Raw genomic sequence first — 18589 nt, forward strand, 5'->3', positions numbered from 1 at the left:
AAAATTTTTTAATTAAAAAATTATAATAGTAAAAATATATCTAGGAATTTCTCTGGAGCTGTTGAGGGCAGTGTGGGGTCAGTTCAGTTTCAGATAGTTCCTTGTTCCATCTTATACTTCTCAATATCTATAGGCCCCTTCCAATGTATTCAGTGCTAACTAACTACGGGGTTTTAATCTGTTGCTCTTGTCACTTCCAAAGTGGTTCCCTCTGTTTATTTTGGCTTCTTCTGTTTGTAGGTCTCTTCAGTGTCTAATTTCTGCCCTGACATGAGGGGGCGAAAGTAGTCACTTATTTAGGCTCACTTGTTCAGTCGTGCTGTGGGGAGGGAGGAACACTGCAAACAAATATCACTGGCATGTGTGGGGAGTGCTCACAGTGTCTCGGTTGCACTGGGTTTGCCCCCACTCATGGCGTGTGTGCTTTCCCAGACTACACTGCACAGTCTCCAGGTTGCTCTGCAGGGGAACTTTGTGAGGTAGGCCCTGGGTTGCATGCACTTCCCAGGTCTAAGCCACTCAGGTTCAGGTTCTCAGGCACTCCACAAAGGCGAAGACTCGGTTGGGCCTGTGTTTTGTGCCCTTCCTAGGTCCGAGCAGCTCAGGCGACCAGGTGCTTGGCAAGCACTCTCCTCCGGGGTGGGGGGGGGGGTTGCATCTTATCACCTCCCCTGTCCCAGCTGCTCAGTTTTCTGGGTGTGCAGAGCGTGCACCTTCTCAGGTGTGCCGTGTGTCTCTTCTGGGGAGCTCATCTCTGGCTGCGACCCTCCCAGCAGATGTCAACCATCCAGAATCCCAGGTCTTGGTTAGTAACTGGGAGCCTGATCGCAGTTTGGTAGAGGATGCTGTCTCTGGGGCCGAGATTGCCCCTTTCCAGCTCTGGCTGCCCCCCGCATGCCTCCCTGCCTCTGGCGGGGGATGGGCCAGTCCGCAGCCAGCTAGCTCTCCTCTGGTATTCGCTCAGTCCTTTGTTCTGAGAGCTGGCTGGGCAGTGCCTTAGGTTAGGGCTTTTTGCGGGATAGTTCTCTCTCTCTCCTCCCTCTCTCTCCCTCCCTCCCTCTCTCTCTCTCTAGCCCAGAGTTTGGGTTGCTATCTCACGTTAGCTCCCTCAGATTGCCCTCAGGGTATTATTCAGGCCCCATCTGTACCCAACACAGTGCAGCCTGCACGTCCCTGTCCAGCCCCCGCTTGCTGGTGGTTGACGCAAGCGTCTGGGCTACTTCTCTGCTGGGTTGATATCTCACGTTAGCTCCCTCAGATTGCCCTCAGGGTATTATTCAGGCCCCATCTGTACCCAACACAGTGCAGCCTGCACGTCCCTGTCCAGCCCCCGCTTGCTGGTGGTTGACGCAAGTGTCTGGGCTACTTCTCTGCTGGGAGTTGCCATTAGGCACGTAATCTGTGGGTTTTATTTACTTCTTTATTTTTTCCTCACGGTTATGTTACCCTCTGAGTTTCCAAAACTCCCCACAGACTTGCCGGTGAGAGGGTTTCCTGGTGTTTGGAAACTTCTCCTCTTTTAAGACTCCCTTCCCGGGATGGGTCTCCGTCCCTAACTCTTTTGCCTCTCTTTTTGTCTTTTATATTTAGTCCTACCTCCTTTCAAAGAGAATGGGCTGCGTTTCTGGGTGCCTGATGTCCTTTGCCAGCATTCAGAAGTTGTTTTGTGGAATTTGCTCAGCGTTCAAATATTTTTTCAATGAATTTGTGGAGGAGAAAGTGGTCTCCCCGTCCTATTCTTCTGCCATCTCAGGACCACCTCCAAGACTTCTGTTTAAATCTGTTTTCAAGTTTATAAAAGTTTTACAGTATCATCAGAGAACAGAGAAAGTGTGATTTCTACTTGTGAGAATTTGCAAAGGTTTTCTTTGTGGCATATCATATGATCATTTTTAAATGTTATCAGAATATTTGAAAACACTGTCCATAAAATGTAATTTTTGACATTAATTTGGCCTTATGAATTATGGTTTTAAAGTCCTTGAAATATATATTTTAGGTCTACTTTATCTGTTATAGCTAAATTATGTTAAAGTCTCCCATATAGACATTTTTATAATTTTTCTTCTTGTTTTGCAGGTTATTTTCTTCATATATTTAGGTACTTCTTTTTTCCAAAAAATGGTTCATGAATACAAATCCTTAACATAGCTTGCATTTTCTATCAATGTAAAATGAATCTGTTGGGACAATTATGATTATATAGTTATTGGTCTTGTTTTTTCCCATAAATATATAAGTGACATGATTAGATGTCTATTTGGAGAATGGAATGATTGGAAGAAGGTGAGACTAAAGGATGAGAAGCCAGTGAGATTATTACAATGGTCCAGATAAGAAATGGGATTTCCATGGTAGCTCAGCTGGTAAAGAATCTGCCCGCAATGCAGGAGACATTGGTTCAACTCGTGGGTCAGGAAGGTGCCCTGAAGAAAGGATAGGCTACCCATTCCAGTATCCTTGGGCTTCCCTCGTGGCTCAGGTGGTAAAGCATCTGCCTGCAATGCAGGAGACCTGGGTCCGATTCCTTGGTTGGGAAGATCCCCTGGAGAAGGGCATCACAACCCACTCCAGTATTCTTGCCTGGAGAATCCCCATGGACAGAGGAGCCTGGCAGGCTACAGTCCATGGGGTCACAAAGAGTCAGACATGACTGAGTGACTAAGCCAGCACAGATAATAAATTATGAACAACTGGATTAAGTTAAGAGCTACAGAGAGGCTTCCAGCAAGTAGAATACTCAAGACTTGGTATAACTTGAATTGAAGTGGGTTGAGGCAAGAGAGGAGCACTGAGGGCAACACCTAGATTTCTGACTTCATTAACCATTATCTAAAATGCAATATAGGAGGAAGAGCTGGGCTGGCTTTTCAGAATAAGCCATTTCCTAAAGTTCCTCCTTTATATCCATCCCCAAAACTCACGTCTGGACTTAAACCTCAGTGCTGAATCTTTGTCAGTTGATTGTTTTACTCAAACAAAGACTTTCCACCTTAGTATAAAATACTAGGGTAAATATTAAATTTCAAGGAGATATTTCATTTATGTGCCAAGAGCTCTTTCATAAATTAGAAGAATAACTTCGACTAAGGAAAAGAAGGAATAAATGTCCTAAAGCATCCCCAGGGTAGTACATAGGTGAAAGTGAAGTTTTCCACAAGAGGGCAGCATCGCCTAATAAATTATGTTACTGAAAGCTTCTTCCAACAGGGGTTGAAAGGAGGCTGAAAGGATAGAAAATGTAGGCTTAGGGAGCCATAGGACCTGCCACACCATGAAAACCAAAGGGTCCCACCATTTCCAAGGCCATAATTATAGCTATTCCAAGTGACTAGCAGTGGCAGATGTCACCACAGCAGGGAGAATGAAGACATAAAACTCATCAATGGAGGATAAGTGATTGACACACCTGAAAACTCTCATTCTTATGACTGGATCAGAAGCCACTGCTGCAGATCATGTCTATACTCTTTCTAAGTGTTGATATCTCTGTATAACCAGTATTTCACAAGGGTCTTTATTTCCTGTCAGATCTTTTTATTCCTAATGGTTTCCCAGCAAATCTTGTCTCTGAAGGTTAGTTTGCAAAGCACAATACAGTTTGTTGCTCTCCTTATTTCATAATGGTGGTTGGTTACTCCAATTATGCTTCCTTTATATCCTAGGGAAAGGAGTGGGGCTGAAGTTCAGAGAACCCATTATGATAAAGGCATTTTACATAAATTGCTTCATTTAATCATCACAATAATGCTATTACACAGAAACTATTATTTCCCATGTGACAGAACAAGGAAACAGCATACATGTGTCTGTCTGACTCCAAAATGACACAGAGAGGGAAGCAGAGGATGGGACTAATTGAGATAGCAGCATTGAAAGATATACATTACCATAGTCAAATAGATAATCAGTGGGAATTTGCTGTATGATGCATGCAGCTCAAATCTGATGCTCTGTGACAAACTAAGAGGGCTGGGATGGGGTGGGAGGTGGGGGGGAGGTTCAAGAGGGAGGGAACATATGTATACTTATAGCTGATTCATGTTGTATGGCGGAAACCAACACAATATTGTAAAACAATTATCCTCTAATTAAAAATAAATTAAAAAAAAACTTTCAAATTCACCAAGCTGCTCCTTCAAGAAGCCTTATTTAAAACCTAAATCATGACCTATCCAAGACAGTGACAGTGTGTCTAGTGTATAAGACATTATTTTACACATTACTTTTTACCTAGGTACATGGACATGCATATATGCTAAGTTGCTTTAGCAACTTTTGTCTAGCTCTTTGCGACCTCATGGACTGTAGCCCATTAGGTTCCTCTGTCCATGAAATTCCAGGCAAGAACATTGGAGTGGGTTGCCATGCTCTCTTCCAAGGGATCTTCCCGACCCAGGGATCGAACCTGCATCTCTTATGTCTCCTGCACTGGCCAGCAGGTTTTTACCATTAGTGCCACCAGGTATATGGGCAGGCATGGCTTAATCTTAAGGACCAGCAGGCTTTAATAATATAATAAATCAGTGGGATCCTATATATTTTCATCTTTACTAACTGAGATCATTTGGACATAGAGCAGGAGAAAAATGGAGGAAATAAACAATGGCTTGGTTTACTAAGGGTCTGGTGGTCCCAGTCACTGAGATCAGGAGCTTGTGAGAAGAAGATGATGTATTAGGTTTTGAGCATGTTTTGTGTGAAACGCTTCTGAGAAATCTAAGTATAAATGTCCAGTAGGAAGTTGGCCACAGGGGTCTGGGGCATAAGAGATATAGTCATCAACATATAGATGATAGTTGAAACTCGGGGATCAGGTGAGATTTTTCCATGGTATATTAATGAAAATAGAAAGGATAGAACTAGGGGAAACACCAGCATTTAAAAGGGATGGGCAGAGGAAGAGCAGGTGGTAGAGGAACCTCATTTAGAAAATGAACAGAGAGGTAGAAATAGAAAGCAATAGAATATTTTGAAAGCAAGAAAGTAAAGTTTCACAAAGAAGGGCATAATCCAGAGCAACAACGTCACATTCCAAATGTAAGTCATATACGATGAAGACTGGAAATAACCCACTGACTTTGACAACTAGGAGGTTTCATATATACATACATACATTTATATATACACACACACATACATGTGTGTGTGTGTGTGTGTGCATGTGTGTGTATATAAAGAGAGAGAGAGAAAGAGAGCAGTTTCAGTGGACTTCTGGGGGTCAAATTCAGACTGCAGCGGGTGGAAAGCTAAATGGTAAGTAAGAGGAAACAGTGAGTATAGACTCTCCTTCTGGATATGAATTAAAAGAAGATGGGGCAGAAGCCAGAAGGGGAAGTATGACTGCAGGAAGACACTTAAATTTTTTTCTAATAAAAATAATTAAGATGGAAAAGCTTGGGGACATGTATAAGATAAAGGAAACACACAGAAGGGGAGAAGTATGAACTCCAGTAGTACAAAACAAATATACAGCAGCAAAATGAAAGGGAGACCAATGGAAACCTCACCAATAGGCAGATGCTTTGACAACAATAGAATGACTGTCCTTATTTTCCTCCTCCTTATGCCACTGTGTGTGTGCTTAGTCACTCAGTCATGTCCGAATCTTTGCAACCCCATGGACTGTAGCCCACCAGGCTCCTCTGTCCATGGGGATTCTCCAGGCAAGAATACTGGAGTGGGTTGCCATACCCTTCTCCAGGGGATCTTCCTGACCTGGGAATCAAACTGGGGTCTCCTGCATTGCAGGCGGATTCTTTACCAGTTGAGCTACCAGGGAAGCCCCTGGTATGCCACTCTACTTACCTGGAAAGCTTTTCCCCTCCTGATGGTTTCTTATCAAATTCTACCCATCTTTTAGTTAAGATTTCACCTTCTCAATGAAATCTTACTCTAATCATCTCTTCTGAAGTGCCTTTTCTTTCTCTTGAACTCTAACAGCAATTTCGGTCAGCAATTCATTTGACAATCACCCTTATCTTCTGGAATCTCCTTTATGGTTTTCTTAAAAAATGTATTGCTAATTAATTTGTCATACGTGTGTCTTTTCTACCCTGTTAGACTGCATACTCCTCAAGGGCAGGCTTCTCATCTTAGACTTTGCCACAGCCTCCAGAGGGCCTACCATGCTGGGAATAGGGTCTCTTTAAATATATGTGTTTCAGCAGTGGCAGCTTCATGTGAAGGAGTAGATGGAAAAACAGTAGTTCAGATAGGCCCTTGGTGTGTAATGAGTCATTTAGTTCTCTCAAAGGCAAATAAGGATTCTTAAGTCCTACAGAGGTAAAATAAATTTATCCAAGATAACATGGGTAGCATGTGACAGTACTAGGATTTGAACCAAAGGCCCTTTCTCTTATGCCATTCTGCTTCAGTTGTCTGCAAAATTCTGTTCATGTGAAACACCTCTTTCCTTAATATTGATAGACATACCTCTATTGAGGCTTTATTACCAACCAAGCGGTTTCAGTGACCCTTGTACTTTACAGCAAATCTCCCTGTACCTTACCTCCTGACAATCAGCTTGAGGGTCCGGAAGGAGCCTTTGATGAGGATGAGAGCCTCTTGGCGGGAGCCGTATAATGGAGTGCCATTGATATTCACCAGCTCATCACCAGTCCTCATCTTCTGGGACAAGGCTGCCTTGCCTCCATCTTCGATCTGTATTGTAGAGAACAAAATAGAAAGCAGGTGGTGAGGTGACTCCTTCCCCAAAATTCTACTTCCTGGCTCCTCCCAACCTCTGAGCCACAAGATGTCCTGGGGGATGACACCAAGATGCTCGAAAGAACAGCTAAGAAGCTGGTCACAGTCCATTATTTACTGAAAGCAAAGCCTGGGCATGCCCTCAAGGGAGAAGGCACCACAGATACAATGCAATATCTGCCCTGGAGGAATCCACAGTCCATTTGGGGAGACATGTGATTCCAAATAACAAAATGATATTTTAAGAAACCTCAGTGTGTGAGCATAGAATAGCAATCCGTGAAAACAAATTAGAGCCAGAAGAACTAGGCTCAAAATGACTTTTGGCAAGTTTTTTTCTCTCAGTAGGCTCTGAAGTCTGACAAACTTGAGCATGAGTCTTGGCTCTAGTATTTCCTAGCTGTGTGACCCCAAGGAAGTTACCTAACATCTCCATGTATCAATGGCCCCAGATGAGAAATACAGAAAATAAGCGTCCCTACTTCACAGGGCCATTAGTATATGAAATGTCTGGGGGCAGTAAGTTCTCAATGAATGTGAGCTCTGATTATTGCAGCAAGGGGGTTGACTCTGAAGACTTTGAAGGTGGCTTCCAGCTCAACCTTCTGTGAATGGAATCGTAAAATATACAAAGGTCATTTATCAATACCTCTTCAACAAGCGCCTAGCACAGTGCTTCCAGTGTCTGTCACACAGTGGGCACTGGGCAAAACGGGAATATAGGTATTAACTGTTCCACCACAGCCTACAGAATTTCCATTGGTCAAGGGCAATCTTGGCAGGAATGTAGTGAGGCTGGGAGGTGGGCATTGAAACCAAAGGAAGAACTAACAGCCACTGGAGTAGGTGAAAGCAAAGCAGAATGTCCCCTAAGGATCCTTATTTACATCTACCTTTGTATGTAACATTTTTTCTATCACAGAGGTGAGTTCTACCTATGGGAACATTAATTCCATCCTGGTGATAGGAGTCATCTCATCCATCCTTTAATCTATTCTAAAGTTTTTGGTTAATTTTTGGTAAAGTTTTTGTATGCAAGGGACAACATGCTAACTGCTAAAGATACAGAAATGAATGAGGCACACATAGCTCCCAGATTCAGGGGTGGATTACCATCTAAAGTTCATACGTCCATGGAGATGGGCGGGTGAAAACAGGTCCAACCTATGAATGGAATCAAGAAGAGATGTTTGTTTGTTTGTTTGTTTCTCTCGGGGGCAAGAAAAAGTTGAAGATGATTAAACCATATAATTATTAGGGAAAGTCAGGTTCGAAACTGGACAACTAAGGACTGGTTTTTGCTGCAGGTATTTTTACATTTCTTGTTCCAATCTTTCTTCCAGTCTTTTATAGCATCGCTCCAATCTATCCCCATACTGTGTAAGTTAGAATATTGATGAGCTTTTGGTTGGCCGGCTCATGTGCAGTTTGGCAGATGAGACCTCCTGAGCTCAGAGAAAAATGTTAATTCAGGATTTAAAAAATCCCATCAAATAAACTGAAGTTCTGACTTAAATCACAGACTGTTATTAAATTTATTGCTGCTAATCCAACATTTTTTTAAATTAACCTTTGTCTGACAAATCATAGGTTAGCCAAGTGACATTGAATATATATATATACCTTTGTCTAGTACCTGGGCCACCACTTAAGACAAAACAAGCCAATATTGGTAAATGGGGAACAACTCTCAGCAAATTAATTAGGATCTCTTATTTCCATTGTCATCATTATTATTACTTCACAGTCACTGCTGCCAAAAAAAGAAAAAGAAGCAAAATGCTATATTTGAATGTCAGAAGTTCTATGTGAATGACTCATTCCTTTGGCATCCATGGAAAGTTATTAGGCAGGATTTTCAACAGGCATTAGTTATCGGAAAGGGCTTCCTTAGGCTAACAAAGAACCATAAACAGGAGTCTAACTAATGAATACTAATAGATTTTTCCTGTTGATGTACATTAGTCTTAATTTACTCTACCTATTTTTAAATTCATATAACTCAATTATCCATATTACCATTAACCATAGCAAGTCTTTCCTTCAGTATGTATTGATATTAAGTACCACCTCGGGTTTATTAAGCACGTTGTTACATCAACAAGATTTGTTTATTCTAGATGAGAAAATGAAAGGGGGGTACCTCTTAAACCAAAATGCTTAATTATGGCTGCATCAAAAGCTCAGGCATTTTTCATTCCCTACTGCCACTCTGCCTGCCACCATCTGAATCCTTGCAGGGACTCTTTCTTGGAATGTAGCCTCAAGCCAATTGTTCATGCCACTTTTTCTGTTTCATGCCCTTTCTCAGTCATCAGCAGCATCACCTTCAGAACATGAATAATAATAATTCCATTTTAGCCCAAGTGTGAGGATTTGCAGACAACAAACCAGAAAATTATGAGCATTCAGCACAACCCCAAAGTATAGACAGGGCCAGATCAGGAAATGAAACTCCATTTGGTTCAAGAGCCCTTGGACTATACTTCAAACTAGCTCCTTCCCGGACCCAGGGAATTCACTGAGCTATACAACAGATTCCTTCTTACTCCTCCTGACTTTTGGATTCTAGTAAAAAGTATTGCTCACTGGTCTTCCTTCTCCTTCCTCCACCTCTATATTCATGGGATCCAGCATGTTTTCCATTTATTGTTTGGCATCCTGACAACCAGTTCTCCAGGTCAATGGCTCAACCACATATTTGTTTATATAAAAGATAAAGCAGCTGTTCATTTTTTCTAGCAAGGAAAAACAGTGAAAAGGAAAGAGAAGGGAAAGAAGAAGAAAGGGAGAAAAAATAATATGTATATTCTATATACATATGTATATTCTATACATATTATAGAAGATATATACATATCTTCTATAAAAGATATTGTTTTTCCCTTCCTACAGTGCAACTTATAACTGGTTGGGGTACAGGAGAGGTGTGAATCAACAAACATGTTTGGAATAACATGTTCTGCTTGAGGGGCTGTATAGCATCATTTGATGCTATCCATTCAATATGGCTAGTCAATTTTCCAGCTCTTCCTGAATCAGACCTTCAGGGTTTCTTTCTTCTTTCATTTGAAGTTTGGTGAATTCTCAGATTGTACCCACACACACTGGAATGTCAGTAATAAACACACATCTTTACAAAGCCCAGTGTAAACAATGGTTAACTTATGTGTCACTTTGGAATATTTAAGTGATCATTGGGCTAGCAGTGAGTGGCTCAAATAATTGAAAACTGATTGCATAGTCAAATGGCCAAAAGCTGGCTGGTGTTTGGAAAGTTGGGAAGGGATGACAGACCTTGTGTGTGTGTGTGTGTGTGTGTGTGTGTGTGTGTGTGTTCACTCAGTTGTGGCTGACTCTTTGCGACCTTATGGACTGTAGCCTACTAGGCTCCTCTGTCCATAGGATCTCCCAGACAAGAATTCTGAAGTGGGGCTGCCATTTCCTCCTCCAGGCCATCTCCCTGACCCAGGGATTGAACCTGTGTCTCCTGCATCTTTTGCATCGACAGGTGGATTCTTTACCACTGAGCCACCGGGGAAGCCTGGTTGACATTGGACAAGTCTCTTTCCCCTCCTTTGGCCTCTTCTACCCTTATTGGTTAAAAAGTGGGGGGTCTGACTAGATGACCTCTGAGGACCTGTGGATCTCTGACATTCAGTGACCTGTGTACAGTTAGCAAAGTCATGCATTATCATTCTGCTGACACAGATAATCCCACTGTGTTTTGCCTTCACTCATGTTTCACTCCTATGAAACTGACTAATCAACATCCATCTCTCATTTCCCTGTGGTCTTTATCCATTGTTTCAGAGTGGTCCATCAAGGTTGGAACATTTGTAAAAGCACAGCTGGGACACTGAGAGAAATAGACTCTTGAAGCCCTATTTTGTGCTAATGAGCTGGTGAACTGGAAATTTTTGATGAATCCATGAAGCATGAAGTGCTCTAATATCTGTCAACAAAGTGACAAATTGGCTTCTTGAGAGTAAAGACAAACAAAATGGACTTAACAGTATTTACTGGCTTTCTAGTAGCTTTTATACTAAACAAAAGATATTAGCAGATACTTGGGCTTCCCAGGGGGTGGTAAAGAATCTCCCTGCCAATGCAGGAGATGAGGGTTCCACTCCTAAATCAGGAAGATCCCCTGGAGTAAGAAATGGCAACCCACTCTAGTATTCTTGCCTGGAAACTCCATGGACAGAGGACTCTGGTGGGCTATAGTCCACGGGGTTGCAAAGTATTGGACATGACTGAATGACTAAGCACACACACGGCAGATACTTGGTTAAGTCTTTTGACTAAATGAGGAAATATGAGAAAGTGAAAGAAAGAAAAGTTAAACCAGATTTATCTTGTGGAAAAAATGTGTCAGCAGGAAAAACATCATCATTAACAATAACCAGCAGGTACTGAATCCTTATTACTATAGTGTAAGAGCAGTATTAAAAGTCAATGATGATTGGTTCAAGATGGTGGAATAGAAGGACATGTGCTCACCTCCTCCTGTGAGAACACTGAGATTGCAACTAGCCATTGAACAACCAGTGACAGAAGGATGCTGGAACCGACCAAAAAAGATACCCCATGTCCAAAGACAAAGGAGAAGACACAATGAGACAGTAGAAGGGGCACAATAACAATAAAATCAAATCCCATATCTGTAGGGTAGGCAACCCACAAACTGGAGAGTAATACCAAAGAACTTCTACCACTATTATGAAGATTCTGAGCCCCATATCAGGGTTTCCAACCTGAGGATCTGGCAAAGGGAGTAGAAAATGCCAGGGGATCTGACTTTGAAGGCCAACAGGATTCAACTGCAGGACCTCCACAAGACTAGGGGAAACAGAGGCTCCACTCTTGGAGGGCATAAACAAAATCTTGTGTGTATCAGGACTGACGGGTAAGGAAGAGTGACTTCATAATAGACTGAACCAGATATACCTGCTGGTGTTGGAGTGTCTCCTGTGAGGCATGAGTCAGTGGCGGCTTGCCGCAGGGACAGGGGCACTGCCAACAGCAGTTCTGGGAGGTGCCCTTTGACATGAGCCCTCTTGGAGGTCACCATTAGCCCTAACATACAGCCTGTAGACCCTAGGACTGGGTCACCTCAGGCCAAACCACTGACAGGGAGGGCATGGAGTCCCACTCATCAGCAGACATTATGGTATTAGTGAGCACAGCCCTGCCCGCCAAAGCAAGACTCAGATTTTCCTACCACCACTCTCCCCATCAGGAACCTTGCACAAGCCTCTAAAATAGCCTCATCCATAAGAGGGCAATCAGAAGAAGCAAGAAGAACTACAATCCTGTAGCCTCCAGAATGAAAACCACAATTACAGCAAGTTAATTAAAACGAAAAGGCAGAGGATTATATCTCAGATGAAGGAACAAGATAAAACCCCAGAAAAAAACGATTAAGTGAAGTGGAAATAGGCAAACTTCTAGAAAAAGAATTCAGAATAATGATGGTGAAGATGATCTAGGAACTTGGAAAAAGAATGGAAAAGATGCAAAAAATGTTTACCAAAAACCTAGAATAACCAAAGAACAAGCAAACAGAAATGAACAATATAGTAGAAGGAATCAATAGCAGAATAACTGAGGCAGAAAAACAGATAAGTGACCTGGAAGACAGAATGGTAGAAATTACTGCCACAAAACAGAATATAGAAAAAATAATGAAAAGAAATGAAGACAGCCTAAGAGAAGTCTGGGACAACATTAAACACACCAACATTCATATTACAGGGATCCCAGAAGGAGAAGAGAGAGAAAAGGGACTCGAGAAAATATTTGAAGAGCTAGTAGTTGAAAATTTCCATAACATGGGAAAGGAAATAATAGTCAGAGAGGTCCAGGTAGGATAAACCCAAGGAGGAATACACCAAGACATAGTAATCAAACTGACAAAAATTAAAGAGAAAGATAAAATATTAAAAGCAACCAGGAAGAAATGACAAATAACATACAAGGGAACTCCCATAAAGTTATCAGTTGATTTATCAACAGAAACTCTACAAGCCAGAAGGGAATGGCATGATATAGTTATAGTTCTGAAAAGGAAGTACCCACAACCATGAATACTCTACCCAACAAGAGTCTTGTTCAGGTTTCATGGAGAAATCAAAGGCTTTCCAGACAAGCAAAAGTTAAGAGAATATAGCACTACCAAACCTGCTTTACAACAAATGCTAAAGGAACTTCTCTAGGCAGGAAACACAAGAAAATGAAAAGAGCAACAGAGAAATAAATTCAAAACAATTAAGAAAATAGTAATATGATCATTGGCAGAGGAGCCTGGTGGGCTCAGTCCATGGGATTGCAAAAGAGTTGGACATGACTTAGAGACTAAACAATAACAACAGCAATATGATTATACGTATCAGTAATTGCCTTAAATCTAAGTGGATTAAATGCACCAACCAAACGACATAGACTGGCTGAGTGTATACAAAAACTAGACTTGAATATATGCTATCTACTATATACCCACCTCAGATCTGGGGACACTTACAGACTGAAAGTAAGGGGATGGCAGAAGGTATTCCATGCAAATGGAAATCAAAGAAAGCTGGAGTAGCAATACTCCTATCAGACAAAATGGACTTTAAAACAAAGACTGTTATAAGAGATAAAGAAGGACACTACATAATAATCAAGGATTTAATCCAAGATGAAGACAGAACAGTTACAAATATATATGCACCTACATGGAGTACCTCAATATGTAAGGTAAATACTAACAACCACAAATGGAGAAACTGAAAGTAATACAATAACAGTGAGGAACTTTAACACCCCACTTTCATCAATGGACAGATCATACAGATAGAAAATTAATAAGGACTTCAGCATGTGGTACAGCTTCAGATTTTCCTCCATCACCTCTACCTAGAGGCAGGGTATAGAATACCCAGGAAGGTCTCAGGGGATGCCTGGGAATCATGGCTACACAATTTTGCTCAAAGATGAATGGTGACTGATTTTAACTCCCCCAGAACTAGTGCTAATTTATGCATAATCTCCCATCTACGGGCACAGTAGTGGCATTCTTCACCTGGAAATTTCTGCAGGAGAGACATTTTAACCTTCTTGCAGTTTCTTACAGACAGGTAGGGTACCCCCACCAAAAAAAAAAAAAAAAAGAAAATTAATAAGGAAACACAGGCCTTAACTGACACATTAAACCGGGTGGAGTTAATTGATATTTATAGAGCATTCCATCCAAAAGCAGCAGACTACACATTCTTCTCAAGTATACATGGAACATTCTCCAGGATTGGCCACATGCTGGGCCACAAGGTGAACCTTGGTAAATTTAAGAACATTGAAATCACATAAAGCATCTTTTCTGATCACAATGCAATGAGACTAGAAATAAACTACAAGAAATAAAACTATAAAAAAATACAGGGGGAAGGCGCCAAGATGGCGGAGGAGTAGGGCGGGGAAAACACTTTCTCCCCACAAATTCATCAAAAGAGCATTTAAACGTCGAGTAAATTCCACAAAACAACTTCTGAATGCCGGCAGAGGACATCAGGCACCCAGAAAAGCAACCCAACTCCTCGAAAGGAGGTAGGAAAAAATATTAAAGACAATAAAAGAGACAAAAGAGGGAGGGACGGAGTTCCGTCCCGGGAAGGGAGTTTTAAAAAGAGAGAAGTTTCCAAACACCAGGAAACCTTCTCACTGCCGAATCCGTGCCAAGCTTTGGAAGCACAGAGGACAACATAACAGGGAGAAAAAATAAATAAACAATTAAAACTCGCAGATTGCGAGCCCTACGGTAACTCCTCCAGCGGAGAAGCAGCGCAGACGCCTGCATCCGCCATTAGCAAGCGGGGGCTGGGCAGGGAGGCGCGGCGCGGGCTGCATCGCTGAGAGTAAGAATCTGGCCTGAATACCCTGAGCACTATCTGAGCGAAATAATTTGGGCTAGCAAACCAGACTGTGGGATATCTACCATGCGAAAAGCCAGCCCTAACCTAAGACACCGCCAGCCCGCGCACGGAACAAAGGACTAAACAGAGGTAGCCGGCTGCAAACCTTCCCCCTCCGGTGACAGGCAGCCAGAGCCGGAAGGGGGCAATCGCAGCCCCAGAGAGACATTATCTATAAAACTGGCTTCTTTGCTAACTAAAACTTATTGGGGGTCTGGACGGTCAACATATGCCTGAGAAGGTGCGCCGGTTTTACACCCAGATAACCAAGTGGTGGGGAGGCGATAAGTCGCAGCATTGGCCCTCGCCAAACACCTCATCACCTGAGCTGCTCGGACCTGGGAAGAGCACAAAACGCAGCCCCAACTGAGTCTGCGCCTCTGAGGACTACCCGAGTGCCTGAACCTGAGCGGCTTGGACCTGGGAGGTGCATGCAACCGAGGGCCAGCCTCGGATTGTTCCCGGTGGAACAACCTAGAGCCTGAGCAGTGTGGGCAGGGAGGCTACACGCGCCGTGAACGGGGGCAGACCCAGGGTGGCTGAGGCACTGCGAGCGCACGCCAGTGTCATTTGTTTGCAGCATCCCTCCCTCCCTCCCCATAGCGCGACTGAACAAAGAGAAGAAATACAGCTCCACCCACCAGAACACCGACACAAGCTTCCCTAACCAGGAAACCTTGACAAGCCACCTCTACATACCCACACACAGCGAGGAAACGCCACAATAAAGAAAACTCCACAAACTGCTAGAATACAGAAAGGACTCCCAAACTCAGCAATTTAAACAAGATGGAGAGACAGAGGAATACCCAGCAGATAAAGGAACAGGATAAATGCCCACCAAACCAAACAAAAGAGGAAGAGATAGGGAATCTACCTGATAAAGAATTCCAAATAATGATAGTGAAATTGATCCAAAATCTTGAAATTAAAATGGAATCACAGATAAATAGCCTGGAGACAAGGATTGAGAAGATGCAAGAAAGGTTTAACAAGGACCTAGAAGAAATAAAAAAGAGTCAATATATAATGAATAATGCAATAAATGAAATTAAAAACACTCTGGAGCCAACAAACAGTAGAATAACAGAGGCAGAAGATAGGATTAGTGAATTAGAAGATAGAATGGTAGAAATAAATGAATCAGAGAGGATAAAAGAAAAACGAATTAAAAGAAATGAGGACAATCTCAGAGACCTCCAGGACAATATTAAAAGCTACAACATTCGAATCATAGGGGTTCCAGAAGAAGAAGACAAAAAGAAAGACCATGAGAAAATACTTGAGGAGATAATAGTTGAAAACTTCCCTAAAATGGGGAAGGAAATAATCACCCAAGTCCAAGAAACCCAGAGAGTCCCAAACAGGATAAACCCAAGGAGAAACACCCCAAGACACATATTAGTCAAATTAACAAAGATCAAACACAAAGAACAAATATTAAAAGCAGCAAGGGAAAAACAACAAATAACACACAAGGGAATTCCCATAAGAATAACAGCTGGTCTTTCAATAGAAACTCTTCAAGCCAGGAGGGAATGGCAAGACATACTTAAAATGATGAAAGAAAATAACCTACAGCCCAGATTATTGTACCCAGCAAGGATCTCATTCAAGTATGAAGGAGAAATCAAAAGCTTTTCAGACAAGCAAAAGCTGAGAGAATTCTGCACCACCAAACCAGCTCTCCAACAAATACTAAAGGATATTCTCTAGACAGGAAACACAAAAATGGTGTATAAACTCGAACCCAAAACAATAAAGAAAATGGCAACGGGATCATACTTATTAGTAATTACCTTAAACGTAAATGGGTTGAATGCCCCAACCAAAAGACAAAGACTGGCTGAATGGATACAAAAACAAGACCCCTACATATGTTGTCTACAAGAGACCCACCTCAAAACAGGGGACACATACAGACTGAAAGTGAAGGGCTGGAAAAAGATTTTCCATGCAAATTGGGACCAAAAGAAAGCAGGAGTCACGATACTCGTATCAGATAAATTAGACTTTAAAACAAAGGCTGTGAAAAGAGACAAAGAAGGTCACTACATAATGATCAAAGGATCAATCCAAGAAGAAGATATAACAATTATAAATATATATCCACCCAACATGGGAGCACCGCAGTATGTAAGACAAATCCTAACAAGTATGAAAGGAGAAATTAACAATAACACAATAATAGTGGGAGACTTTAATACCCCACTCACACTTATGGATAGATCAACTAAACAGAAAATTAACAAGGAAATCAAAAAAAACATGTATCTATAAAGCTCACTAAAGCAAAGCACAGTAAAATGAGGTATGGCAATAAAAGGTGTTAAATTTATCAAATAAAAAAAAATAAAGTGCTGAAAAATTAAAGCTGTCAAAAAAAAAAAAAAACAAAAACAAAGTAGGGGCAGTATTTTTTAACAATGACAATATCATAAAAAACAAAGAAAGGCTGTAAAAGTGTTCCAGATTAAAAGAGACTTTATCAACATGACAATGAAATGCAGTATCTGATCCTGGACTAGATCTTGTATTAGAAGGAAAAAGTGCTAAAAAGGACACTGAGGGTCAGTTAACAGTATTAGAATACAGACAGTAGATTTAATAAAAGTATTTTATCCATGTTAAATTACTGAAGTTGACAACTGTACTATTACAGTTATTAACCGAATATCCCTATTCTTAGGAAATTCAGAAATATGTACTGAAGTATGTGGGATACTTCATGGGAATAAAAACCATGATATCTGCAGCAGGCCTTCCAAGAGTTTAGAAAAAAACTTTTTGGGTGGGGAGCAGACAAATAATAAAGAAATGGGGTGAAATGATAAGAACAAGTGAAAAATCTGGGCAGAGGTTATATGGATATTATTTGTATTATTTTGGGAACTTTTCTTTAAGCTTGACATTAAAAATTAAAAATGTGCAAAGAAAAAAAAATACAAACATGTGGCAGTTAAACAATATGTTACTAAACAACCAATGGATCACTGAAGAAATCATAGAGGAAATAAAACAATACCTAGAGAAAAATGAAAATGAAAGCACAATAATTCAAAACCTATGGGATGCAGCAAAAGCAGTTCTAAGAGGGAAGTTTGTAGCAATACGATCTTACCTCAGGAAACAAGAAAAATCTCAAGTAAACAACCTAACCTTACACCTAAAAAACTAGAGGAAGATGAACAAACAAAACCTAAAGTTAGTAGAAAGAAATCATAAAAATCAGAGTAGAAATAAATGAAATAAAGACAAAGAAAACAATTGTAAATATCAAAGAAACTAAAAGCTTGTTCTTTGAAAAGATAAACAAAATTAACAAACCTTTAGCCACACTCATCAAGAAAAAATAAGGGAGAAGACTCAAATCAATAACATTAGAAATGAAAAAGGAGAAGTTACAACTGACCCCACAGAAATACAAAGGATCATAAGAAACTGCTATGAGAAAGTGTATGCAAATAAAATGGACAACCTGGAAGAAATGGACACATTCTTAGAAAGGTACTGTCTCCCAAGACTGAACCAGGAAGAATTAGAAAATATGAACAGAATAATCACGAGCATTGAAACTGAAACTCTGATTATAAACTCCCGACAAACGAAAAGTCCTGGACCTGATGACTTCACAAGTGAATTCTTTGAAACATTTAGAGAAGAGTTAACACCTATCCTTCTGAAAATGTTCCAAAAAATTGCAGAGGAAGGAAAACTTTCAAACTCATTCACCCTGATACCAAAACCAGACAAAGATACCACACACAAAAATAAAATTAAGGCAATATCACTGATGAACATAGACACAAAAATCCTCAACAAAATACTAGCAATCTGAATCCAACAATACATTAAATATATCAATCACCATAATCAGCTAGAATTTATCCACTGATACAAGGATTTTTCAATATCCACAAATCAATAAT

At 41.0% G+C, this 18589-nt stretch overlaps 1 protein-coding gene across 2 annotated transcripts in view; it reads right to left on the bottom strand.

The window, feature by feature from the left end:
* The window catches only part of SHROOM4 (shroom family member 4), a 265872-nt gene that overhangs the window by 122173 nt on the left and 125110 nt on the right, over positions 1 to 18589 (bottom strand). For both annotated transcript variants that reach the window (XM_061410119.1, XM_061410120.1), the window contains one exon: positions 6512 to 6663. In XM_061410119.1, the coding sequence (XP_061266103.1) occupies positions 6512 to 6663 (152 nt within the window). The remainder of the gene's footprint in view (positions 1 to 6511; positions 6664 to 18589) is intronic.

The sequence above is a fragment of the Bos javanicus genome, chromosome X (assembly GCF_032452875.1).
Source record: "Bos javanicus breed banteng chromosome X, ARS-OSU_banteng_1.0, whole genome shotgun sequence".
In the NCBI taxonomy this organism is placed as follows: Eukaryota; Metazoa; Chordata; class Mammalia; order Artiodactyla; family Bovidae; genus Bos; species Bos javanicus.